A 26,458-nucleotide genomic window follows, 5' to 3' on the forward strand; every position below is an offset into this window, starting at 1 on the left:
GCTATTGATGCTCATGGGCATCTACATGCATAGGTTGCCATTGCCCTCAGCCTCAGAAGAGCCTAAAAAGTGGATGGTTCTTGCACAAAGCCCAGCTGCACAAATGTGCTCTCTTCAAGCTTATTCTTGCACACATAACACTGTTCCTGCTACAGCTCAGTCACCTCTGCAAAAACTACACAACAAATTAATGGTAAGTCATGAACAGGACCTGAGAATTACCCTTTTCTAGCAGCCTGATATTCAAGGTTGTTCAACACTCGCTGCACTGCAGTGTGACCCACAGAATTAAGAGACGTTTCAGCCCAAGGGTAAAGCACAAGCATATCCTCAAATACGTAATCCCACAAACTCTAAAGAACTGCATATGCTCAAGGACCTTTTTACATCAGAGCCTGAAAGTTTATCCACAGTCTTAGGAGGGAGGTGAATGGAAGACTACTTAGTGAAATGGATGACTGAAAAAAAATTGAAAGGAAAAACAGGAACTGAAGCAACACAATACAAACAAAATACAATAGCTACTATGTTATACAGTAATAAACACAATGGGATAATGTTACAAAGATGACAGCTCAAAACTCATCTCAGTTCAAATCAATATTACCATTTTTTAAATTCAATAAAGACACAGAATTTCTGCAACCGAGTGCTAAAGCCAAAATATATGGGTCAGAGACTCTCCTGTTCCGATGAGCGCCCAGAAGACCAGGCTTTGGTCATCCACCCAGGCAGAAAAAAAAATTTAAGAGATCTGTTAAGGTTCTCTCCCACTTCCAAAGAACAAGCGCTGACTGTGTTCACAGGGAGCACATGAGAGCTACGAAATATAAATTACCCTTTCAAAGGAATTCTTCAAGGCTCCCATAATTTACCTGAAAGCTTGCAACCCAAGAGTGAGCGTTTTACACAAAGTAAATTCCCTTCCAATACTAAGGACTGTTTCAAATCAAACCATATAATGTGATGATTAGTTTAAACATATGTGACAGTACTATCCATCATTCTTTCTTTCCTTTTGAAAACAACATTCTTTTGCAGAGTGATAGCAGAATAATTCTTCCTAATACTTGGGAGGCACTTTACATTTTAAAAGCAATGAACAGAAAAGCGCAGTGTATTCATACAGACGTGAAAACAGATTAGACATGAGAACAAACTTGGAAAAATAATCACAACAAACAATATGGAATTTTTTATGGATTGTAACACAGCATACGCGCTCTGGCGCTTAAAATTCATTTCAGGAAATTTGAACAATGAATAAATAAGAGAGCTCTCCACTAACAATTAACATGCTCTAAACAGAAAGACAGTCTAAATTTAAAATATAATAGCCAAATCAACAGTTAAAATTTTAATTGACATGAAGGCTAAGATTTCAAACAATTTCAATCTCCTAGTAAATTCTTTAGTGGTAGAAAATAATTCAATAACAATATTATTTAAAATGATCTTCCTCTATATAAACTTATCAAAACTTATCAAAATATTTTCATTTTATTTCAAAATGGAAAACAACATTTACTTGGTCACAGAGCACACTGGGTACCTTTGCACCACAGTTCAGATAAACAAATGTTTCTATATAATGATGCTTATTCACCTAGTTTTAAAAAGCCTACTGATAAATTTGAAAATAAAAACTATTATGGAATATTTGCATAATAGTCACTGAGATAAGAATATCAGAAACAAAATAATTAGAGCATAAGTCTAAAATGCCATCTAGGGAAATGGCTCCAAGCTATTCACGATGAGAAGCAGCAAACTATTTAAGCTACAAAATTTCTGAAATAATTCAAGAAGGTGCTCTTTGCCCTTGATCCCAACTGACTTTACAAAAATTACTCAACTCCCCTTAGGACTAAGCCTCTGATACCAAATTAGGTATTTTTGCTGTGATTGGCTATTCATGACACTTACTCTTTTTGCTGCCTGACCCAACAACATAGCTCATGTCAAATTTCAAGTAGACGACTTCCCATGATATCTCCTTCAGGCCTACTTTCAGACTATAGCTCAACCTGGAAAATTATAACTTCTTTCCTACAAACTGCAATCAAAAATACAACATTTCTTGAGATAAAACATTAGCCTGCTAGCTGAAGAACTCAAAAGTGTGACAGTAACACTTAATTTCCTAGTAAATAGAAAAGACCTTCCTGTGAGCCCGCTGATCAATGTGTCACTGCAGTGGCTAGTCTTACCTAGTCCTATCCTGTTGGGACTCGTCTCTCGACTGCATCCCTGGCTCCGAGGGATCTTGCTGCGTTTTTCTGACGATGATGGAACTGGCTGGACTCTGGACGTTCCACTGCTCAGGCCGCCATAGGCGCTTCCTAACAGTTTACCCGGAGAACTAGACCGGCTGCCAGCTAAGTAAAAAAAAAAAAAATTAGAGAGAAAAACCCAAGGTTTTAAATACTTTGAAAGCAAATTTGGAATACAGTGGGCTACATCTCAGAATCTGATCCAAAGCCCATAGAAAACCAACTGGAGATTTCCCATGGGCTTTAGAGGAAGACTAAGGAAAGCCCATTGACGGTAAACACATCAACAATTCTGCTTATACTAATCTTGCCGCCCAGTCACGGTAAAGACAACGCAGACAGTGCAGTGTGGAAATGCCCAAGCTAGCGTTACGCGAGTTTGCCACAGTACCAAGAGTAGGCTTGCTGCAGCAGCAGAGACTTCACTGGCTACTTTGTACCGTCAAGAAGCAAAAAGCATTAGCCCGTACGGAGCTCTGTGCTCTTGCAAGTCAACTTCAGGTACAGACAGGCTGCTGCAAGCTAGCTCAGGCATCTCCACCCTATACTGCAGCGGTGACATTAATTTCCGATGACAACTCAGTGAAGGAAAGTTAATATCTCAACAGTAGCAGGGCAGCACATTAAACAGTAAACCAAAAAAACCCTGTCACGTCTGTGGAGATGCTGGTTTACTTGGTCCTGACTCATTAAATTTAACACATTTGGTTATTTTTCACTTAATAAAAACAATTTTTAGCAAGTTGAGTAGTAATCCTATTCTATTTTTCCTTGTCTTTTTGACTAGTCCATGGCAAGTTTACATTTTGTCTAAGCCATGCTGCCTGTCAAACAATCTACTGACAAAGACTTATATACATATTTACTTCCAGTTGCAATAAATATCTGTCATACGCCTGCTGCCTAACTCAACATGAGCAGAATACTACTATTTTTTTTTTTTTTTTGGGGGGGGGGGGGGCTATGATTCTTCATTCGGTAACTTGCTTCCACTGAGAACTGAGTAACACTGGTTCACAGATAATCACAAAGGACTGAAAGCAAGGGAGCGAAGGCCCTTTTTCCTTCTCTAGGTATATAAGTCAAACAAATTCTGCTGCTGCTATCACCATTCCTGACAAACATTTACTTGCTAAAACAGTCAGGAAAAGCACACTTCAAAAAGGCTGCAAAAACATACTCAGGTAGGCTCACATTCTGAACCAATATTCATGCTGCTTTCTTTCTTAAAAGTATCCACAAATCTCAAAAAAAATTCAGTTCCAGAATACTGTTACAACTAGTAAGAGCAAAAGAACCATCTTCTGACTTAATTTAAGACTGTATGCAATTTTACTAATTTGATGGACAATAGCATAACTGATATTAGTTCAAATTACTTGCCCCTTCCATTTTCTTGGACAAAGCAATCCGAATCAATGTACTCCCAATACTGCACGTGGTGGGAGGGTGAGAATACTTGTGACAGATGCCAGTCACATGCACAGCATTCACACCCTGAAAGTCAAATACTCCTCTCAGTTACGCTGCTGCAATCGTACTGATGTCAACAGGGTTGCACCAAAATAACTGGAAGAAGAATTTAGCACCTAGAGTTTAAGCTGCAGGAACTTCATTGCAACGCTTACAGTAATGAGCCAGCTCCAAGACACAGAACGTATGTTTACCATGCTTGATTACTGTGAGAAAGCTAAATCATTTACCGTACACATTTGGATTTCTAACTTTAAGAAAATGCTTTCTAGGTCTCTGATAGCGAGTCAGGAGAGAGGGAACCTATAAGTTTAGCAGTTAAAAAAATATAAAGGAAATAATGTGAGAAAGCAAGAAAGGGAAAATGTTTCTTACCACCAGCAGGATTAGCTGATCTGGATCCTTGATTATGAGGGCAGACCAAAGGACAGGCAAAAAGTGGATTAAAAGACAGCAAGACAATACAGCGTTCAGCATGCAGTTTATGTTATGTTATACACAGTGCAGACAGATTTCTTCACAAACACGTCACTCCAAAAGCCTCTGCAGAATGCAGTGGGTTAATGCATAGATGCAACTGACAGTTTTTAGGCTGATCAGGTTCTTAGGGAAACATCAACCAAGTATGTAGACCCAAACTCCACTGTAAATTATACCCCAGCCCAGTCTGCAAAATTGAAACAGGGTTACCCACTGTAGAAACAGAGGAGAATTTGGTCTTGTGACCATATTACATTTGAATTCATAGTTTAATTTCATATAGTGTTTGGCCTAGGAAATAAAGATCACATCTGGACAGGCTAGGCTGAAATCAGGTTTCAACAAACGAGACTACGGCAGATGCAGAGGTGACCACCTAGTCTTATAAGATATAGGAAAAAAAAATAAGCCCTAAACATTTGAAACTTTTGAAAATTGAACTATTCCTTAATTGCCCTGAGAGTTTTCTCATCTGATCTAACCATTCTTCACTAAACTGAAATCGAGAAAAAAGGCTGTTTCTCATTTTGGACCAGTTTTACATTCAAAACTGTAGGGATGAATCTAGATCAGAGTACCAAAGTCCAAATCCCATCATGACCTCAATATAAAGAATTCCACCTGGTCCCATCTTGAATATAATACTTTTCTCTTCAATTGTCCCAGGCTAACGTAATGCTACAACCTGGTTCCCCATCCCTCCAACACAGAGCAAAGCAATGACACCATGAACAGATGAGGGTTTTAAAATAAGGGTTCAAAGCAAGACAAGTCCTCAGAACAAACAGTTCTCTCCGTAGCCCCCATCCTTTCTTGCCCACAAGCTTGAGGGTCCTCAGCAACGAGGATCTCCCTGTTCCCAATTCCTTTTAAAGTTTGGGTGACAAAACTCTCCTTAGATACACATGACAAACATGCAGCACTATGTATGGCTCCTGGGGAGAACGATGCCTTGCAAGGAAGCCAAAGAGCACAGATGCGCCATGTGAATCAGAGCAGAATTACCTCCCCTAAAAGGGGTAATGTTCTATTTTAAATTGATGCTAAATCCCACATTAACTTAGACAGCTCACACTTTACACATATAGAAATACAATAATACAAGCAAGAGAAGCTTGGCAGGGCAAGAACCCAAGAGACAGCAGGCAGCTACAGACACAGAGGACATCTCAGAGGGACCCAGCAGAAGCTATTTAGTCCTATACTTCACAGAGAGCTGCAATTCCACTGTGCAACAGGTGGAAAAGCAGCAACTCAGTAAAAACTAAGCAGTTAAATTTGGGGCCTCATTTGTCAGCAAAAGTATATGCTGAAAGCTCGCTGAGTAGGAATTCCTTTTGTTACCTGTCCAAATAGTACTTAGCAGAGGTGAGCTCAATTCTCAGCCAATGCTACCACAATGTAAATAAGAAAAACATAACAATTTCTCTCCCTCCCCCCCGACCCCGCAAAGTAAAACACTGCTTACGCTGGGACTGTGAAACTACTTTAGCCCGGCTGCGGCCTCGGGTGTCAGCAGGCGTTGAGGTGACGCTTGTGGCACTGCCAGAGCTCTGTCTCCTTGTACGAATCCGACCTGGAGGAAGGCAAAGAAAACCAGACTGTTAACAGGTTTCTTCCAAAGGCAAAAGTCTAAAGCACCATGTGTCCTGTACTAGGAGCGTTGTTTTACCCACAATCAACTAAGGTACAAAAGAAAAGTTTTACGGGGGAGAAGCAACATCTTCCATTAGACTGGCTGAGACAGAAGGGTAGTGAGTGGAAACACAGTGAAGGACCGTTAGTCCAAAACCCTCTTTGCTTTCTGCAATGCTATCAGCTGGTACGATAAAAAAAATTAGGTCTCACTACAGCCTTTGCTTCTGCTCTACAGTACTGTCTTCACAAAAGGATCAACAGAAGTTGTAGTCTCCTAAACGCCACTTCCTATATTATTACTTTGTGACAAGGCGATCACGCTTTCGGAGATGGGCATGACAGATGCACCCACAAATTCCATCGCTGGGATTTCCAAACAGCAGCCTGGTGCTTTATATCCCAGACGACGCGTGCACAGTGGCACACACCCCAGAGTTTGTCAGCGCAGTCCGACTACATGGTTATTTCAGGTCCCTCTCGCTCTCATTCAATTTTCCTTGCTGTTTGCAGATCTGACATATTTATCCCCAGATTAGGGTAACTTTACTTGTAACGGAGCGTCCCATTTAACACAATCAACATTGTGGAAAAAAGATTCCATGTGCCTGCCCTTTATTTAAGCAGAGAATGAATGTAAAGTCTCAAAGTGCTCTTGCTCCTTTTTCTGTCCTTTCCTCATGAAAAAGCCACAGAAATTTGAGCTAGAAAACCTCTGCGAGGTCATCAGTTCATCCCCTTCCCGGGGCAGGGCTGTTTCCTACAGAATGTTCTTTCCAGTGCTAAGGTTCAATTATCTGTCTCTAGTTAATGGGAAAGAAATGATAATTAAGAGGAGCACAAAGAAAATCTCCATCAGCACTTTTCAACAACTCAGTTCTCAGCCAAATTTGAAGTTGTTTCTCAGGACTAATGCCAGTGCTGCCCTGCACTCAGAGGAAGATTTCAAGTTGCAGGCACAATAATAAAAAGGAAAAAAGGACAAAGGTAAGAGAACATTCCAGGCAACTGCATCTATTAGCTACAGAAATTTATCTCCCACCCTGTGCCTCCACCATAAACATAGAGATGGCAATGTAAACAGAGAGGTATACTTTTCTCACTCCCTAAAAAAACACTTCACATAAGGTACACATGCAGGACGAGACAACGGCAAGCAGCCCAGGTTGAATGGATTGAGCTCTATTCTTCTACTTGAGCTCCCAAGATATTCATAAGAGGGGTTGTTTATTTTTGATAGACATAAAGTGACAAAGAAATGCTTAACTTTGAGGAGAAAACCTAGACTTCCTGGTAGAAGGAGGAAAAGATAACTGTTTTTCAGACCTTCTCAAACAGCATCAAGTTTTAAAATAAGCTCAGTTGGCTTTAACAGGAAACAGGTATCTACATTCAAACAACTATCCGTAGATATGACATAGAAAAAAACATTAGCATAGCACTGGGCGAACATGTAACAAACTGCCTTTTAACCACTAGCAAAACTAAACTAGCTCGGACCACATCCATGTGGATCACATCAAGGCTGCTCACCTACGCTAAGGCATTCAGCCAGGCTGCAGATCTCCTCTGCCCTTGGACACCATCTGCCTCACAGAAAGTGGCAGCCTGATTAAACAACCCAGATCACCAAGACCAGCCCTCAAACTCTAGGCTGGCCCGTTCCACCCCTCGCAGGTTGGGCGCACGCTTCGATGAGCGGCTCGAACCCCAAACCCCACCACGGGACGAGGCAGGCACACATGGGGAAGGAGGCAGGAGGATCTCACGCTCTTGGAAGGAAGTCTGTATTGCCACCACCTAACCACCACCTAACACCACCTGTATTGCCCTATCAGTAGGGCATCACTGGTGGCTGCTGGAGTACAAAATAGTAAGAAAACAAGTTAAACCTGACTAGCCTTAGGAAACGGCAATGGAAAGAACTCACTCTCCTTCCAAAATACAAACAGACAGCCTGAGCATTTTAGAAAGCACTGGGTGGTAACTCGGCTGAAATCCAAGGCACAGTAAAAGATAGCATCAGACACATCACTAAACGTGATTTCTATGTCTGTGCCAGGGGTTGACTGTTTGGTTTAGCTGCAAAACAACAATGACCAAATGGAACTCAAAATCGCTTTAGGCAAATCTGCATGAGATATAAAAAACCTGGAGGGGGATCTGAGATGCTTCATATGTTACTAACTTACCTCTACAACACTATCGTTTTATAACTTAGTGATTTACTTTCTCTCTGCCTTCTTTCACACACACAGGCACAATTTTTAACTTAGTCTTATGACGTCCAAGAACTACTAGCTTTACAATAATGTAAGATGAATCTGTATCTATCTGGCTTGAAAATCTCAAGGATTTTAACACACATTATATCAATCATAGCACTTCCATATAGATTTTCATCTATACAACACAAATGTCTTTTATCTTCTCTTACTGTCATCTAACCTGCAAATAAGGGTCTGCATTCACATCCAACAGTTATTTGCACATAAGATTATCCATGTGGTTTTATCTCTATCATTTTATCCCAGGAAGAATGATTTCAGGCAAAACTAACCAGAAAAACATAAAAAGCAAGTTATTCAGATTTTTTTTTTTAAAAAAAAAACTCAAGCAAACCCTCCCCCTCAAGACTTCTTTGCTTTCAGTGGCTTTGTTTCCATATCTAGTTTAAATCACAGATGCAGCAATCCATATTTTATAACCACCATTTTTTCTGCTCCTCTTAAAAGAATCACTGCATCTTGACAACAGCAGTATAGCAAAGGAATAAGGAGTGCCCCAACTAGTTTCCAAAAATCATAAAAGCATTGCCATTATTAAAAAAAAAAAAAAAAGAGCCCTTGATCTAAACTTGACATATGACACTGCTGCTGGTAAAGAAAGTGTTTTGAAAGACTCCATATGAGGGCCTTGTGTTTAGAAATCTTTTTTCCTAATTTTTTTTTGCTTTGATTTTTTAAAGCCAGTCATTTTTATAACCATCAGTGGATTAGAACCAACTTTTCAGATGTCCTGCGTTGTCTCAACCTAGTAGATTTTTTTTTAAGGAACAAGCAACAAAAGATTCTATGACATATTTTAACATTACAAGAAGCTTCTTAGCTCCTCTGCATTGATCCATTGATCCTAAAGCACCTCCACCTCCCAGTACTCAAGGGTTTGTGAGATCCAGACTGCACATTTCACCATGAAGAAAATGGCTTTCAAATAGTCTAGAAAGGGTATGTAACAGCTCCACAACTGTTATCAGTGCCGTGCTGTGATAACGATTCCTACAGTCACACATAATTTATGCAGAAGCACTGGGATGGTAATGGTCTCTCCATGGGTCAGGTCAGTGCATTGAGGTTCCTCAGCACTGGGTTTCCCCCCCGCCTCGTTTGAAGAAAGAGGCAACAAACTTCCACAGGAGCCTCCAGAACCACCACCCCACCCAGCTGCATCACTGCTAAATGGCACATGGGCACATTTGTGAGACAGCTAAGGTATGCACACATCAAAAATAGATATTTTACATATAAAATCTGTTAAGCAACCCTGTTTACCATGAGCATGGTACAGATTCCATACACATGCCTCTGGGTTTTGCAAGAGAGTCCCCTCCAAAGCAAATGAACACTAGTGCCACCCCATTGCCCTACATAAACAAGCACATCAGCTTTGTCATCGCGTAAAGTCAAAAGTCAGTACCTGCAAAGAGATCAACCAAGAGAGCAGAGAAACCTATTACCTGAGTGTTTCAGTTTAAGCTACCACGTTCAAACTCTTGGGTCAAGCCTTGAAGCGTTTACTTAAGCTTAGTCCTATCAAGCTCAGTGAGAACAAGAAGCAGCTTTAAGGTAGAGAAGAGAACAAGAACTCTGCTTTCTTAAACCTTTTTGTTATTCCCAAAGCCTTTGTTAAGGCTCCAGATATTTGACTGAACAGTCCTCTCTCTTTGAGCCTAAGATAGCTCAGAACTAGAATAAGTTAAAGATTTTTCCCCCCCCTAATGAGCAATAAAAAAAACAAACTACTAAAAATTATGCCTCTGACCCTGGGAAAGATCTGCTAATCTTGTTTGCTTTAAAACTGACGGTTTCAGGACAGACTGGTATTTATGCTTCCCCCTCTTGGGGGAGGCTTGTTGGAAGGGCTTGTCTTTATGCTCACTTTGGGAAGAAAAAAAAAGACAGACAAATAAAAGAGGCTGCAATCCTTACGAATCCCTTTTCCCTTCAGCTGATCCTTCTACCAAGGCTTCAAGATACCACAGTGGGGAAAAGCATGAACCAAATTCTCAAATGCAAAAAAAGTGAGCACAATAATCCACTACCTGCTCTCTAAAGCACATGCTTTCTTATTGAAATAAATTCACACTCTCTTAATCTTACTCTCTGTTTGCAAAATACAAGGGACCTTCAACATCTGAACATGCTGAAGTACTGCCAAAAACCATACCTAACCTATAGTGGAAATCAGGCTCCTTAGTAAATGAGGTATCAGGTATGAACGTAAGGGATAACAAAGGCATTTGCTATGGAGGCATTATCCTGCAAATCACATACTGGCAAACATCGGTGAGGTCCAATGGATGAAAAATACAATGGAATCAAAAGAATGGTAATTGTGTGAGATGGGAAGCAAAAGAACTTGGAATTAAACTGCTACTCATGATCAACAGTAAAACAAGGAAATATCTGCCACCAAACCAAAAATACATAAGACAGTCCCTTCACGGTATCCTAAAACTACAGTATTTAGAAACCAATTTCAAATTCTGAAAATAGAACCTATCTCAACAGATCGGGCGCTATCCTTTCGATACGCTAATAGACAATTCAGCTTCCAGTTTCCTGCTCTCGGAGCTGAACAGGAAGTAGAATTTGCCTATGTGGGAAGGTTACACTTGACTATTTCGAAACCAAGAGAAACAAATTATTTGTGTACTCCCCAGATTCAGTATTTCCATAAGGCATTTGAGGCTGTTTTGAGATTAATTTTGTAGTTCTGATAAACATCTGAGTGATCTTCACACCATACTAAAAGGGATTTTCTACAGGGGAAGAAAACCCTTTGCATTAGTATATCTGGGTGCTGCAAAAGGAAAACAGTAAGTAGAAATTATAAGCTACAAGCTTCTCCAGAGACAACTCCAGCTGAAGTAACACACCTACTGACAACTACTCCTGCAGCTGAGATCCATTAGTGGCCCTTCCTGTAATGCAAGGCAAGCTCTGAACCATTCCATTCTGAGGGTCAATATAATGCACTTTTTAAAAATATTTATTGAAAAATTGGTTCCTGATAAAAGCAGAAGCATTTTTATGAGATTTCCTTTTAATCAGGTATAATGTAAAGCTTATTCAGAACACTACTGCTACTTGCATAGCACTAGCTCTAAGTCTTGATCAAGACTATAAAGGCTTAGATCTTACAAAATTTCTGCCTACAGAGCTCTTAATGAAGTTCAACAGATCTATGAGGGGCCTGCATGATCAAGACCTAACGTGCACGGCATGAAGACAGTCTCGCAGCACAGACAGCCAGACCTACAGGGATTTAAGCTGCATATAGATTTAAGCCACCTTTATAGAAAGCACATTTCATCAGTGTTTTCCAAATAAGATGACAATACCTAAAAACCAAAGACCCAAAACTCTGCTGTTAGCTTGTATTCTCGTCACTGGCATAACCCCCTTATCTTGGTCCTGTTTTGAGATCCCTGCCTCGAAAACAAAACACAGAGGGAGGACTGAGGGCAAAGCAGAGGGGAACTGCCAAGTTAGCACGATGCTGGCTCCCGTCCGAGAGCAAGGTGCCGAACTTTTACATCGCAGCTACCGAAAGCCATGATGGCAACCAGACTGCAAATTTAAACTCAACTACACAGAAAACCACAGGGATTTACTCTTAGTTAGAGGTGACCTACCAAAAAAGGGAGGATGGGGGAAGATGGAACATCTGCTTTTTATGTTTCAAGAGCATCTCATGTACATATGGGTGTTTTCAGAGAAAGGGGATTTTTCTCTATTTTCTTCCTCTATTTAACTTTTACATTTACATCAAGAGTGTAAAGTTTTGCCTTTCCTGTAGTTACTGACCAACTTTGAAAGATCAGAGAATTGGCAGACGGCCTTCCTTGGCCCATCTCTGAAGGGCACAATGAACCCTGAACAAAGCTTGGTTTTCCCTCAACTGTCTCAAAGGAAACCAGAGATGAGGAGTTTAATCAGTATGTTTGAAACTCTTCATTCTTCAAGTGATCACATTCCAAGTGTGCCACGTTATTATAATCCTCCCTGATCCCCATCTCTACCCTGGAGAATCCTCTGGCAAAAAGAGATCCAGTTTTCTAACGTGAAGGGAATGGCAAACCCCGTTTCTGAAAGCTTATCTCAAAATTCCCACATAAATATGTGTGTCCACATGTGCGCTTGTGTGTGTGTTTTTAGATTAAGTCTGATCTGCTTCCAAAGTAGCTGAATTGAAACAAACCAACCAAAAGACTTTTGTAAACAAAGCATTTAATAAATTAAAAATAAAGGTATTTCAGAGGACAGCTATTGGAGCAGACCTCCACAAACGTTACTATAGCCTAGGAGAGCATTTGAGAGAGCTGTATAGGGTACTTCATAAATTAACATGGACACGCAACTTTTCAAAGCTAGGCTGAAACTCGAAAGGTTTGAGACTGTGGAGAAGGGAAGAAGAGAAGAAAAAGAAGGGTCAGCAACGAGTAAGAAAGCTCAAGTCCGTATCAGTTTGGAATTCTCATCCAATTTGTCTTCGATTTAGAGGTATAGGTGTTTAAGTCGATTTCATATTCCTTGTCAATGGCAGATCACACAGCGTAAACACTTGCCCACGATTCATTTATCAATGCTAAGATTAAATGCAGTTCAGGAGATGGTAGAAACCTTTCCTTCTAAATAATAAATCAATGCGTCAATAATAGGAGGGAAGAAACGACACACACCACGACGACACGGTGGCACTTCTCAGAACACTACGTTCTACTACAAGCGAGGAGGATGAACACGGTCCCACAAGACAGTAACAGATCCCTTGAGAAGAGACTTGCAACAGGAAAAAACGGGCTTGTAGGGGGTTTTCTTCATTATGCATAAGGCGGCCTTGTTTTCAATCCCTGTCTACCTCAGAAAAATGATTTCCCAGTGATCTTTTTCACTTGAGAAGTGAGAAATAAAGAACAAGCTTTGACAAAGAGCCAGAGAACCGGCCTGGGAGTCCTCCCAAACTACTAGGCTCAGCGTTCCTTCCCTTGAAAAAAGGCTTTTCTTCCAACTGTCTTAGATATATGCCATCTTACTTAGACAGTTATCAATAAAAAGAGAGCGCTCAGGTTTAGAGAGGCTGACTAAATACTCCTTCCCTAGAGATCATTGTTTACTGCCCTCATTTTTCTGCCATGTGATCGTCTCAAACTCTCTTGCTGCCCAGTCTCTTCCTGAAAGCATTTGGCAGTTGAGACCTGAGCTTTGGATGGAAAAACACAGCAAATCTTTACAACACTGTGAAGCAAGAAAACACAAGCCCTTTTTTTATCTGTGCACAGGTCACCTTCAGCCAAAAGCACCTTTTTAAATATGGAGACTCACATACAACACTGATAGAAGTCAGTCATAAAACCAGACTAGTGCCTATTATTAGCAGGCAAGAGCTCGGAGAGAAAGTGAAGAATACCCCATGGCATCAAAATGAGCAGAACAACCATGCAACACGTCATGCAGATCACCAGTGGACATGGATGAGAACCAGATCACACTTTGAGAACAGAGACCAGATAGGGGTGGTACAACCTCAGTTACACAGAGAGACTGCTTACCCTCAGTTTTAGTGGTAGTACCATCTTTAGGCAAATTAAAAAAAAAAAAATAAGGAAAGGATTAATAGGGAAGAATCAGTACAATCAGAGAAATTAAAGGGAAAAGTAAGCTTAATTAAGCAGCAAATAAAAGCTCAAAGCACCTGGAGAACATACTTCAGTTTTTTTTTTTAATCCTACAACAACACTAAATTTGGCTAAAATCCTATTTTCTTTGTTTGCCTCAACATTTCTTTCATGGAAGTACGCAGATGACAAACTTCCTTACTAGTTCGAAGGGGAACAGAATCCTTTAGGTACAACTATATGTTTGCATTAATTACAGAAACAATCAGAGTGCATTTGCTGCTTTTTCTCCTACAGTCTGCTTTAAGTGTGAGGCAGACACTGTATTCACAGTTCCCTGGCAAGAAGCAAAGCCAGCTTTAACAGTTCATTCCCCTCTACTCCCCTCTTCCTCATGATACAGGACTGTCTGAAAGCAATTTTGCCACTGAAGTCAGTATATAGGGCAATTAAATAATGGCTGCAACTGGAAGCTTTGAAAACACACTAATATGCAATCAGCTCCATAATCTGCATTAAGTTTTCATTGCAATGCCTCAAGTACAATCAATTTAAACCATGATAAAAACTATCATGAAACTTCTGAACCAAATACAGCCAACAAATTTAAGCCAACATAAGAGATTTTAGATGCAAGAGAAACCTATTTGCAAAAGGAATCTATAGAAAGCATCCTATATAACTCACAAAACACTTTCACATCAGACTAAAGACTAAATACGCTATGCTAAGGAGAAGTACTTTTCAGCTGATTTAGTAAAGACGTGATCTATGCAGCTTAAATCAAGACTAGTGATTCTGACAACTACCAGGCATCTGATTCTTCTCGCTCTCATAAAGACAAGTCAGTGAAAACTTTGGAATTAGATCAGTATAAAAATCAGCAGAATGAGAAACTAGTTCAGGTGCTCAGCACTGTGTGAGACCAACCTAGGCTTATGAAACCGAGCTGAATCGAAGAAAACAGTGACAATCACCACCTTGCATTTCCTCCTTCAGCCAGGTGGCAACAGCAAACCTCCAGCAGAAAAAAGTCAAACACAAACTTTGTCGTCAGAAAAACTGGGGCACCTGACAATGGCATACAAGGCTTGGAGAAAACAACATAACGTGGTATGGACAGTCCTTGCTGTGTAGCGAAACGGAAAGGCCTAATTCCTCTCTTCATTTCTACATCTCTTGTCTTTTGTAAAAAGAGAAAGTGATCAAATTCAAACAGGATGTGCTATGCAAAGCATAAAATGAAGCACGGAAAACCAGTCTCAGAGAAGGAGGAAAGGAAGAGAAGGGGATGACACGTCAGGAAGAAATTTAACGATGAGTATTCTCAGCAGTGTCACAGAAGCAGAATAATAGCTTTTTCTCCAGAAAGAAAAGTGAGACAGAAAAAGACTATCAAAACAATTAAAAAAAAAAAAAAGCTTGCAAGTATTCTGTACCTTTGCAAGTTTTTTAACCTTAATCCCAAAAGGCAGAGACCATGCCCTGATGCTGGAGAGCTCGTAAGTATCTCAAAGATATGCTTCTCTAATTACAGGGTTTAATATTCAAACCAAACGACCTAGGCATACCCAGCAGTAAAGAAAACTGACTGCAAGCACAGAAGAATATGTAGATTTACCTAGGGATGCATATGAGCCTGGGGGCAAGGCTGCGGCAGAACTGAAGGGGGTAGATGCTCCAGATGTCACTTTTGACTTGGCACTAGCTGCTGCATTCACATCAACGTCACTGCGGGATCGCTGCAGAGATCCTGGTGTTGACACAGATTTCGTACTTACTGTAGATGCTGTCGATGGGGGTGGGAGAGAAAATACAGAATCAAGATTAATTTTTTGGGCTGTAATGTACTGTTTTTGTGTGCGCTCTGCACAGCTTTATGCTGGCACCAGAATACCTCAGCTATAAATGCTTTACATGGGCTTCTGCACACTGCCTGCAAAGATATTTAAAATGCTGACCTAGAGTCACCTCTAAGAATTTTATCGGATACTAGCCTACACATTGAGATCAGAAAGGCTGCCAGGCCAATAACACAGGAATTTCTAACAGGACCCAGCTGAGAAAGTTCAGCTACAACACCCATCACCACTTGGTAAGTAGCCAGCCAAAACAGACCTGCAGGTCAATTAGTCCCAGTCCTATGCTTTGCTAGGGGTTCTGCTAACACCCTTCCAACCACCTCACTTGTTGATAATTTCCCACTTAAGTTTGAGGCTCATCTATTCACCTGCAAACATTTATCTGTGTGTGCATAATCAAATAGGCTCTACCCCAACCTCACCTTGAATCCAAAGTCTCAATAGGATGTACTATACACACAAGCCAGCTAGAACCTGATCTTAGTGTTGGTAGAAGAGAATCTGCTTTCTCCTCCTACATGTGACCAAGGCACTATGTGTTATATTTTGTATCAAAATCTACTATTCAGATTACTGTATGCATTTAGTAAAGACAGAACAGCTGTCTGTACTTGGCAATATGGAGGGCAACAGACACATACAGGCCTGGGTATATATACAGTAAGAAAAACAAACATAGCTGCTAAGAAAACCTCCAAAAAACTTTCCTTCTTACACATTCCCATTGTGTCACCACAAGACTTAAGTCTCCTATGGTGAAGTAGGTGCAGCCAAGATGGCTAATGTTAAGCAGCTTAACAACAAGGTGGAATATAACACTGCAGGACTTGTGCGCAGATGAGGTCTCCAATAAATACTGAAACCACAGAAAATGAGAGAAAAAAGTAAAGCTGATTGGACAACCAGTCCACGTAGCTGTATGTCCTGGCTTCAACAGTAGTTTATTCCAGCTGCTGCACAGCTGAACAACCTACCTTGTCTAAGAATCTCAAGGCTTTCTAGCCTTCCCTCCAGAAGTGCAAGCAATAACAGACTTATCAGCTTTCAAAAATACCATTATATCAGCAGTTAATATACAGAATAATGTATATGACCCAGAACCAATTCAAAAATTTTACATAAGGTACCATTTTTAAAGGAGCAGTAAGCAGTGATCAAAATTGTCCTTTGCACATTCCATTGTCCGAAATTCCTGTTCTACTTCATCACATTTCCTCAGCAACACCTGACTGCATTTTTTTTTCCCTTTTCCTGTTCTCACCTCTAGATGCAGTGCTTCCAGTAGGACTTCTTTTAGCAGACAGTGGACGGCTAGAAGTTAATACAAAATATTTATTAAAACAAAACTGGTATTTCAGAGTCACCAGTAACAATGCCACTCTGTTCTTTGAGTATTCTATTGAGTTAATAGAAAATTAGTTATATACAGGAAAAGACTAACAAAGCTTGTTGTTTAAGCATAAATACAGCACCACCATAAAACTCTTTATAAAAGCATCAAGAAAAAAATGCTATGTACATTATTTGATTTTTTTTGTTAAGACCGCTTTTTGCGGATTTTAAAATTTATATCAGGCGGTTGTAGTTTAATCATTTTTTTTCTTAAAGAATTTCAAGCCAAGCATTGCTTTAGGTACACCTGGAAGGAATGACTAACAGTGAGCACAAAAAGCCTCCTGGAAATTCTAGAGAGTCAAGGTAATGATTTTTTTTTTTTTTTTAAAAAGCCAGTAATGGTTTTTCCTGGCTTTCCATTTTAATATACTGTTAGCTAAAAAGGAAATAATTTTGGAGAAGCTGAAGCATTGAGGCCAAAGGATGACCAGATGAGACACAAGCATAGCCATGCAAATGGTACCCAAAGCAACATGATAGCGTCCTCCAATTCAATGGACCTATCTGCAGTTCTTTAGGTCAAAGAAGAGGTAGTGACAGCAGAGGACTTACTTGAGACTCTCCTGGGAGCTAGAAGAGGAGCGATCCGACTGCGGCAAGGACACAATGCTGTCAGAGTTCTTCAAATGGGACTGCAGGGCCTTCTGGTAGGAGGATTCCAGGGTGTGATACAAGTGTTCTGCCTCTCGGCTGAAGTGACCATGAAAACCCCAGTAACATCTGCAAGCGAGACACAGTGATACTACTGACAACTCCTTGTCATGTTGTAGGAGTCAGTGGAGCACACATACAGTCAGAGCCCTTTCTGCATGGCAACAGCTCATTAGTCCAATCATTTCAATGATCTATCGTCCCTGTGATACACCTAAGACTTCGGTTAATACTAGGGGCTGGAGAAGCAGCTCCACAGAAGATAAATCAACTGAAATAAGAGAGGAACACCTCATTTTGGAGGGGTGGGAGGAAAAGAACTATTAGAAATATTAACTGAGACTTCTTTTTAGTACAAAAATGCTAACCACAAGGAACTCAACTGTCAAAAAAAAGATGAGTCTACCAGTTCAACTCTAGATTCTTACCCATTAAAGCTCAGAATAAGTCATAAAGGTAAAAAGACAAAATATTAGGGAAACAAAGCAAAACCAGCCCTACTAGAAACCAAGCAATAAAAATACAACTGAGCTCACTGCGATCACCTCGTACGACAACTCCTGCAGAAGTACACGCTCTCATTGAAGCGAGCGGAAGGCTAGCATGCACTGCAAGGAGAATCTGTTTGTCTCAGCATTGGTCTACAACATACAGTACCATAGAACAATAGCAAAATAAGGGAAAGAAGGGGAGGAAGAGATGACAGCAACAACAGCTTCCACTTACTTTCTTGCCTCTATCCTGGCTTCAGAGTCCGCATCGTGGATTCCCTTCTTTATCGTTTCAGCTAACACTGATATGTGTCTGAAATACGAAGGAAACGTTATCCAGAAAGACGCTCTACATTTATAAACAAATGACTCCAGTCTAACGATTTTGCCTTGGTCTCCAAGAACAGAGTTCATCACATCCACCCGTTTCAACACAGGCTCATTTCGAGGCTTTATTTAGTAATTCTTAAAAGTCAATTTTATTTCACCCATGCTGCTGACTAGGAAAGGCAAGCAGTGTTCTTCCGAGGTCAGTCTTTCATTAGCTATGGAAACTGCCTAGTTGTAAACAAATACTTAACCCTTAAAATACTCTTGGGTAGTTTGGGGCTAAGGAAATTGGGTCCCAATCTCTTGGCCTTAATTTCCTTCACTGCTCACTAGTCTGAATTACCATACGATTCTCAGATGTCCCTGCTAGATGAGGCTGCTACTCATTACTTTAGGGTACAAAAGAAAAATCCAGTAGGTTTAGGTATGCATTCAGCCAGGTCCTCCAGGTGTGCCATTTTGCCACAAAAACATCTCTCAGAGCTACCTGACATAATCCCACCTCCTGGACCATCCTGTAAGGTTCCATAACACTCTCCAGACCCAACTTCCCCATACACTACTAGGAGAGAATTAACCCACTGAATTACTGAATTGTTTTTCAGAGCTTACCTTTCTAGGGAATGAGTCTGCCATTCCTGCAACAGCAAGTCTAAAAATTCAAAACAGCGCCTAAGAGGAAACAAGAGAAGCGCTGAGCTAAGTTAACAGAAGCACACCGATTCCACCATACCTGCACAACAATCCTATTTTGTTACGGAGCTCTGCTGAACATTACTGAATTCTACAAAGACCCCTGAAAAAATACCATCTCTCTACAAATGCCATCAATAAACAGTCCGAAGTAACTGGAGTCACCTCTCTACAAATAGAGAGGTCTAAAGAGAGGGCATGACAAAAACAATCCAAAAACCCCTCTTTTCATTAAACAGAAGATCGAAGTTGTTAATACTTTGTACCTGTTAGCTGAAGCTTCACACAGAAACTTCACGTGAAGCTTAAAACCTTTTCAAATTTAACTTCCCTTCCTCATTTCAAGAAGGTAAGATACAAGCATGCTATATGACTTGTGAGGTCTGTCACAGAAGACACCAACCACAGAGACCTCCCTTTCAAACTAGAACAGAACTGATCTGCAGAGCATAGGCGACAGTCTCCGAAAAAAGTTAGCATAACTGGAGTACACTTAGATTTTAAGATCAGTAAGGATCATTAGAACATCTAGTCTAACTTCCAGAAGCAGAATATCACAGAACACTACTTCTACCGACTGGCTCAAAGAAAATGTGTCCCTATAATGGTTAGTAGGAGCAAACGGGAACATGTCTGTGAAGGAAGCCAAAAATAATATGACATGATTACAATAATATGTAATCATAAAGGTTAAAGATCATTTTTCTTTAAGGAAAAGTACCTTTTCTTTTCTGCAGTACTAAGAGGAAACTAATGACTGAAAATACATGAGCGTTACCAAAAAGCACATGTGAACCTTTTTACTGGTAAACAAGAGAAGAAATTCAAACTAAATGCTCACCTTCTAACGGCAACAGACTTGGAGGTACAATTACTGGTTATGATGGGTATTAGTCGAGGGATGTGCGTATGCTAGAACAAAAACAAACAACAAAAAAACAGGAAGAAAGCTTTACACTACAGTTCTATGGAATGAAAGGCTCTTTCCTCCAGCCACCTGAGGCCAGTATGCAAATACTTCATTTCACTCTATTCTTAGAAACAGAGCTAAAGGAATATTTTAACAAGCATGGACTTCACTTTTGCTTTCTTGTATTGTGACAGGCTCTGGCAAGTCAAAATGCTGAAGTAGCTACAGAAGGATCCAAATTGTCAGTGGTCACTACTTAAGAGACGTCAGGCTATCTAGGGTTTTCCTCAGTGCATCACTAGGCAGAAGACACTTCTGTCCTTAGGAATTTTAGAATATAAGAGGGATGGGGCTGTCCTGCAAGACAGATTTAAAATTGATTCAACAAAGAAAAGCTCAGCTCTTTGAGGAGCAGAAAAATCTTATTCTGCAAGGAACCACCTTCCCCACTGTTTCTACTAACTTTTCTACTTTTTGCAGGGCTAGACAGGACTGCATGACATCTGAGGCAGCCAAGTTTAACACACATCAGGCAAGTAGATTAGGTCTTAATGTCATTTTCATTGGAGTTATGTTCAGATTTTCTCCTTCAAGTCTCAGAAATGCTGCAGTATTTGGTAGTGATAACATTTTGTTCTCTTTTGACATATACTTACTCGAATGATTAATCTAACTGCTACAACACCAGAAGTGGCCATGACTTTGGCACTATTGGGAATTAGATTAAAAATCGTTGGCATGATGGCTTCTGCCCCATGGTCAAACTTGTTTCCCAAAACCGATGACAAATGTCTGAAAAACAGAATGAAGTCATGCTAGGAAGCGTGCTGAGGATTATGAGACAATTCTACAGAACATCTGACATCCAGCACTTTGCGATTGCCTCTGACATCAAAGGACAGAGAATGACATTTCATAAATAGCTTTTTTACTTTCATTTCTAAGTTTAGCCTATGTTTTATGCTATCTGAACTCTGAGAAACAGTAAGTTCAGCTTAAAACAAAAGATGCAACTAGCACTGTTGAAGGTTTACTGACAAACCAGTGGGACAATGCTGAAAGAAAGTATTTTTCTCAACCGATTAGTTCATATCATAGTTTCTCTGAAACTCTACTTTGCCTTAACATGCATGAATTTCCAGAAGTGCTGTTAAAAACAGTGCAGTGCCCTTACTCTTGAAGCGTTTCACACAGTGGCATAGAACAAACTATCAAAAATAAAAACTAGATCAATCTGAATCAGAACAAGATATAAGCATTTCTGCCTTCATCATTCAATCTTCTCCTACTCATAGGCTAATAACTACCGCCGGACAGACAGTGCAGGCATGACAGAAGCTGTGCCACTAGTATTTCAGATGAACCAGAACTCAGATGAAAGGCAAACATTTCTAACGTGGATATTTCCCATTCTATCTTGCAGCCTCAAAAGCATCAGGAACATCCTCCCTTCTGCCCTTGATCAACACTTCCATAGTCTAGCAACTAAGTTCACAGTTTGCATTTTAAAAGTGTATTACAACCAAAAGTAATGTAATTATTATGTGTCCAGTTATTCAGTCCTTCATTTTGATTAAAGTCTTCAGTCCCTGAAATGGCTGAAAACCCCAGGATTTACCTGGGCTGGAAGATGCCTCATCTTCCGAGTGTAATATTTTACTGCAGACTTCTGTAAAATCCTGGCCTCAACGGAGTTAGAATAAGTTCAGTTACGGATTACAGTGACAGCTGAATTTCATTGCTGTTTCCAAAGGCATGTCTAACTTGATGAGATCTTTACTATCTTGCGTGGCCCAGCCACACTACTTTATTTGGCCTTGATTCAGAGAAGAATCCTATTTAGCAAAACATTTAAATATATGTGTAGTTGCGGACTCACTGTACATTCAATGATAGCTTAGCTTAAATAGCTCTCCTGAGCCAGAGGAGAATCCCTGTTTGGGTGAGCGTACTTATTCCTATATATCAGCAGCAACAACACACAACCACTCAATCCTGTGGTCTCTGCACAAGGCTTAGGTTAAAAACCTGCTAAACTCAACTGAGACACCAATAGCGCTTGGCTTATTTCATAGCCCCTTGTGTGACCCTGCCTGCCACTGAGCAGCCTCAGTTCTGGTGCAACCGGGCGCTCAGTTCTCCAGCCCAAGTTTTTCCCTCCTTACTTGCAGAAATATACAACTCATCCAAGTCTGAAATTTGGGAATAAACTGCAAAGACTCAAACATATCTGGACTACATATGTGCATCAACAATAAACAACTCTCCCCTGCCTCTTCTATTAAAAAGTGACATGCTGGAAATAATGCATTTGACATGTCTGCTTCTAGAGCTTTGTAGTCATCATTTTTTCCATGAATAACTCAGTTTTCACAATCCCAGAACTGCTCGAGTTTCATTCAAAAATTAATGAAGTGATTCCAGTTAAACATAGTCTAAACTGGAATCAAACATTAGCAAGGTTTTAAATGACTGTGGCAAAATCACATTCTAACTTTTGTGTAGTACTAACAGAACAAGTTGCATCCTACATGTGGCTTAACCAGGGCTTACTCCTTTTTTCTATATAACATTACAAACCTGTTTAGAAAATAAACTTACCCCAATGTGATACAAGCCTCACGCACTACCTGAGATCGCAGGTCTTTAGCGGATAATTTAAACGCTCCATCCAGAAGTCGTAAGTGTTGGAAGAAGTTGTCATATTCTGCAGCTCCAGCCAAGAGTAAGGAGCGGATCTTCTTCAGCTGTTAGCACCACAAGACAAAACAGTGACTGTTCATGAGCAATAAACAGAAGCACAGCTATGTTCATGGCTGATGCCTGGTGTCCAGGGTCACTGCACCACTACACATGTGGAGGAACACACTTCTTAAAGTCATCCAGAAAATTTTATTCCAGATCATGAGATCTGGAATAGAGGTTAAACATACTAAACAAGTATTACAGTGTTAGCAATAACTGTTATAAAAATCCAGGCGCTGTGCTCATTTAGTCAAACTATTTTTAACACAACCAGTACTTTTTTAAAGCCTGAAAAAATAATTTGAAGGGTCCTCTGTTCCTCTTAATACTCATCTATTCACAGCATCACAACATCTTGTGATAGACAAATCTTGATCCTCTCATATCTAGCTACTTTATTGAATATAGACGGCTGACTTCAAGGCCAAGCCTCATACTCAAATCTGAGTTATACTGGCTTATGTTTAGAACATCATCATTCACTTCATTAAAGTAATTATCTCTTTCCACTAGAAGTGGAATCCTGACCTCATCAAAATGGTAAGATTTCTATTACTATTAATGGGACCTCCGTTTCATCCTAGAGAGGCACTTTGGGACACCTCCACAGGCCCCAATGTGTACCAACGCATCAGTGTACAGTGCCCTGATTTAAGCTTACCGTTACTCAGTTCAGTAAACAGTAAACTGAAGTAAGCTGAATCAGCACAATTTGCCATTTACATCCGTAAATGGGATTTGACGAGCACGTCAAAGTTGCTATACCAGTGATGAAAGCCTATAGCATAGGCAAGGTCCTGGATCAATTTATATTACAGAAACACAGCTCACCTCTGTAAATGAGACTCAAGCTTGACGTGCACATAACACGCTTGATTTCCTGCTACCTTGTTCCCCACATAGATTTTACATATCCTTATCTTTTTAATAAATAAATATGACTTTCTGAATTGCTCTACATTCCCCTTTGCAGAAGTGGGAATGACTTCCCTATAAGTATAGGGACTTTCTGCCACTTCAGGAAGTTTTAAGAGGTGCTGACATTTTAATTTAGTGTCCACTAGCAAAGTTCTAGCTTTACATCTGTGTGTGCTGCACGACTTCAATTCAGAGATGCAGTTTAAGCTGCTTCTTATAATGAAACGTCTTCCGTAAGCATGGAGCAACATAACAGATTCTCACCACTTAAAATGCACTCTAGCCTTATACCGAGATTCTCCTTTCATGGTATTCAACTTAGTGTACGAAAACCTTATATTAAAATAGCTCATATCTAGGTTCACTACTTACAGCAGATACTCTCTGCTCCCAGTCATGCTTATCATCCGACAGTATCTCTCTTATTTTGTTAATGGATTCCTCAAGATCTCGGCTGGAATAGATCTGTGAATTTAAACACAAAGTAGCATCAGAACACAAAATTTACTCTGGAAAAATCAGATCGTTCCCCAACTACATTCTTATGTCCTTTGCCTCTCAATTCTTAACTATCACACGTGAACTAGTATTGTCCAAGACTATTACAAACACCTCCCACAGTCAAAAAATACTACATGACCACAGAATGCTTAAAAGATCCTGTTGTATTATCTTACTGTGGCTTCACAAATTTAAGAAGCATTCTTCTACTCTTCAAAAAATTCAAAATCCAATATATAACTGGCATCTGCAGCACATGAAAACAGTCAATAAATAAGCAAGACTCCCACTGTGCAGCACAACTAGCTATGTTTTCAGAGCTATTCACCAATTATTAGGCACCAACCCCTGAAAACTCCAAGCCATTTTCCACATAAAAGCAAGATTTTGAAAGCTTAACTCTACAGTGGTTTTTAAAAGTTGAAGGAGCTAAAAGTAGATTCACTAGAATAATACATGTAATGCATCAACAGTGTAAGGTAGGCTAAGTCACCAGTCTGCACTTCAACTCAGGTTAGCTTTCCTGTCTGAAATGCAGACGCTCATGAGTGGATACACGTGTTGTTCAGTTATCCCGAAAGGTAAATTTACCTTGCCCTTAAGGAGGGTTTGCCAGCACTGAAGTGAAGGGCAATTTACCAGTGATTAGGCCTAGATCCTATATTCATCTTGCGCTTTTTAGTATACCATGTTTTAAACTACATTTCTACTTACCTGAACTGTTGGGACATCCTCAAATGCTTTAATGAAGTCTTCCTCATCCACAGCACCTGCTCCCTCTTTGGCTGCTGAGAGAGGAATGAAAAAGCCTTTTCAATCTCCTTTTCAAGAAAAGGATCAATTAAGAAGCCACCAGCTATCAAGGCTGCAGAGTTCACTACCCACACAGCCTCAGAGTGCTGCAGACGTAATGAAGACGGAGACAGGGAAATTCAATGCCAGGCACAGAGTGCGCATCCATAGCATCCTTCAACTCCTAGGCACAGAGGGCACACTAAAAGTCATTACAGCAGTGGCTCGACAGTTAGGGGATACAGTCTGAAAGATGAAAGGGAGTATTTACTTTAATTATAAGGGAGATTTTATTTTAAAGGATTTAATCCTTTCTATAATAGATGAAGGTGCAGCTCTCCTGACAGGCGCACAAACAGACAAATTATAAGGAAGAGAAATAGTCTCTGGAATACTAATCAGATAGAGACTGTTGATACAGGGAACTTCCTCCCTCTTTATGGGAATGTTTTATAACCACATTTAGAATAGTTGCTTATGTTTAGAATTAGTGCTCAGTTTTCTTTTTAGATTTTCACTGAGAGGTCTTAAAAGCTGAGAGGTCTTAAAAGAAAATCACCTCGTTCGTTTTGGATTGCATGAGCCGAAGTTTAACGTGCAGCTGTAAGCAACTGGCTTCAGCTGCAGAGGCGCAGCTACAACACGACAAGACCTTGCACGCTGCAACATTGCCATGATTTACTCAAAGCCTCAGCGCCAACTATACTGTTCCAGCCTTTCACAAACGCAAAATGCACTGTGGCCATGCAGGGACTGCTTTCGGATTCACTCTACCAAAGCACATTCGTGGCATTCAGGCAACAAACATGCAACGATCTCACAGGGGAAAATTTGTTACTGGATCCTGGGGACCAGTCTGAAGATTACACAGCTTTAAAAGCCTTGAAATAAGCTCAAACTTTAACACTCTAAATACTTTGCATAAAGATGATTTCATATCTGCTGTTGCCTTACTTGAAGACTTCGAGCCCAGAGCTGCAGACCCAAGTCTGCGGGCAGTCCCCATCCCAACTCTGCGTGAATTTGCGGGGGCCTTTGAGGATGTAGAGGAGCTAGCTGAGGAAGGTCTGTTCCCGTCCACGGAGTCTTCATCATCAAAATTTTTATCTGCCAAAGAATCATATTCAACTGTAAGTCTGACGAAGCAAAGATTTCCCAAGCAACACGCCCACCTGACAGCAAGCACGTTGTGTATTGTGGGGATGCACGGCACAGCTCTGCTCTGCCAGCTCTCACTTCAGCAGCTTCTTCATCCTAAAAACCCAGTTATTCAGGAAAGACTGTGTCAGGCCACTGAGCCCAATCCTTTGCTACCACAGCCACTGCATTATAAACCCTTTCATGAATGCCTCCAGATAAAAAGAATAAACTATAACTCTACAGCAGAGAGATACAAACCACAGAGAATG

At 40.3% G+C, this 26,458-nt stretch overlaps 1 protein-coding gene across 1 annotated transcript in view; it reads right to left on the reverse strand.

Annotated features, from left to right (window-relative positions):
- Window positions 1–26,458, reverse strand: part of CLASP1 (cytoplasmic linker associated protein 1) — a 191,659-nt gene that overhangs the window by 69,044 nt on the left and 96,157 nt on the right. The window contains exons 9-23 of the mRNA XM_068949030.1: window positions 26,004–26,156; window positions 24,972–25,045; window positions 24,129–24,221; window positions 22,695–22,840; window positions 20,750–20,885; window positions 20,025–20,095; window positions 19,103–19,162; window positions 18,396–18,473; window positions 17,571–17,738; window positions 16,885–16,934; window positions 15,383–15,550; window positions 13,696–13,719; window positions 5,695–5,802; window positions 4,122–4,148; window positions 2,211–2,378 (exon numbers count right to left, since the gene is read on the reverse strand). Coding sequence (XP_068805131.1) covers window positions 2,211–2,378; window positions 4,122–4,148; window positions 5,695–5,802; window positions 13,696–13,719; window positions 15,383–15,550; window positions 16,885–16,934; window positions 17,571–17,738; window positions 18,396–18,473; window positions 19,103–19,162; window positions 20,025–20,095; window positions 20,750–20,885; window positions 22,695–22,840; window positions 24,129–24,221; window positions 24,972–25,045; window positions 26,004–26,156 — 1,524 coding nt within the window. The remainder of the gene's footprint in view (window positions 1–2,210; window positions 2,379–4,121; window positions 4,149–5,694; window positions 5,803–13,695; window positions 13,720–15,382; window positions 15,551–16,884; window positions 16,935–17,570; window positions 17,739–18,395; window positions 18,474–19,102; window positions 19,163–20,024; window positions 20,096–20,749; window positions 20,886–22,694; window positions 22,841–24,128; window positions 24,222–24,971; window positions 25,046–26,003; window positions 26,157–26,458) is intronic.

This window comes from Struthio camelus, chromosome 6, assembly GCF_040807025.1.
Source record: "Struthio camelus isolate bStrCam1 chromosome 6, bStrCam1.hap1, whole genome shotgun sequence".
NCBI classification, from domain to species: Eukaryota; Metazoa; Chordata; class Aves; order Struthioniformes; family Struthionidae; genus Struthio; species Struthio camelus.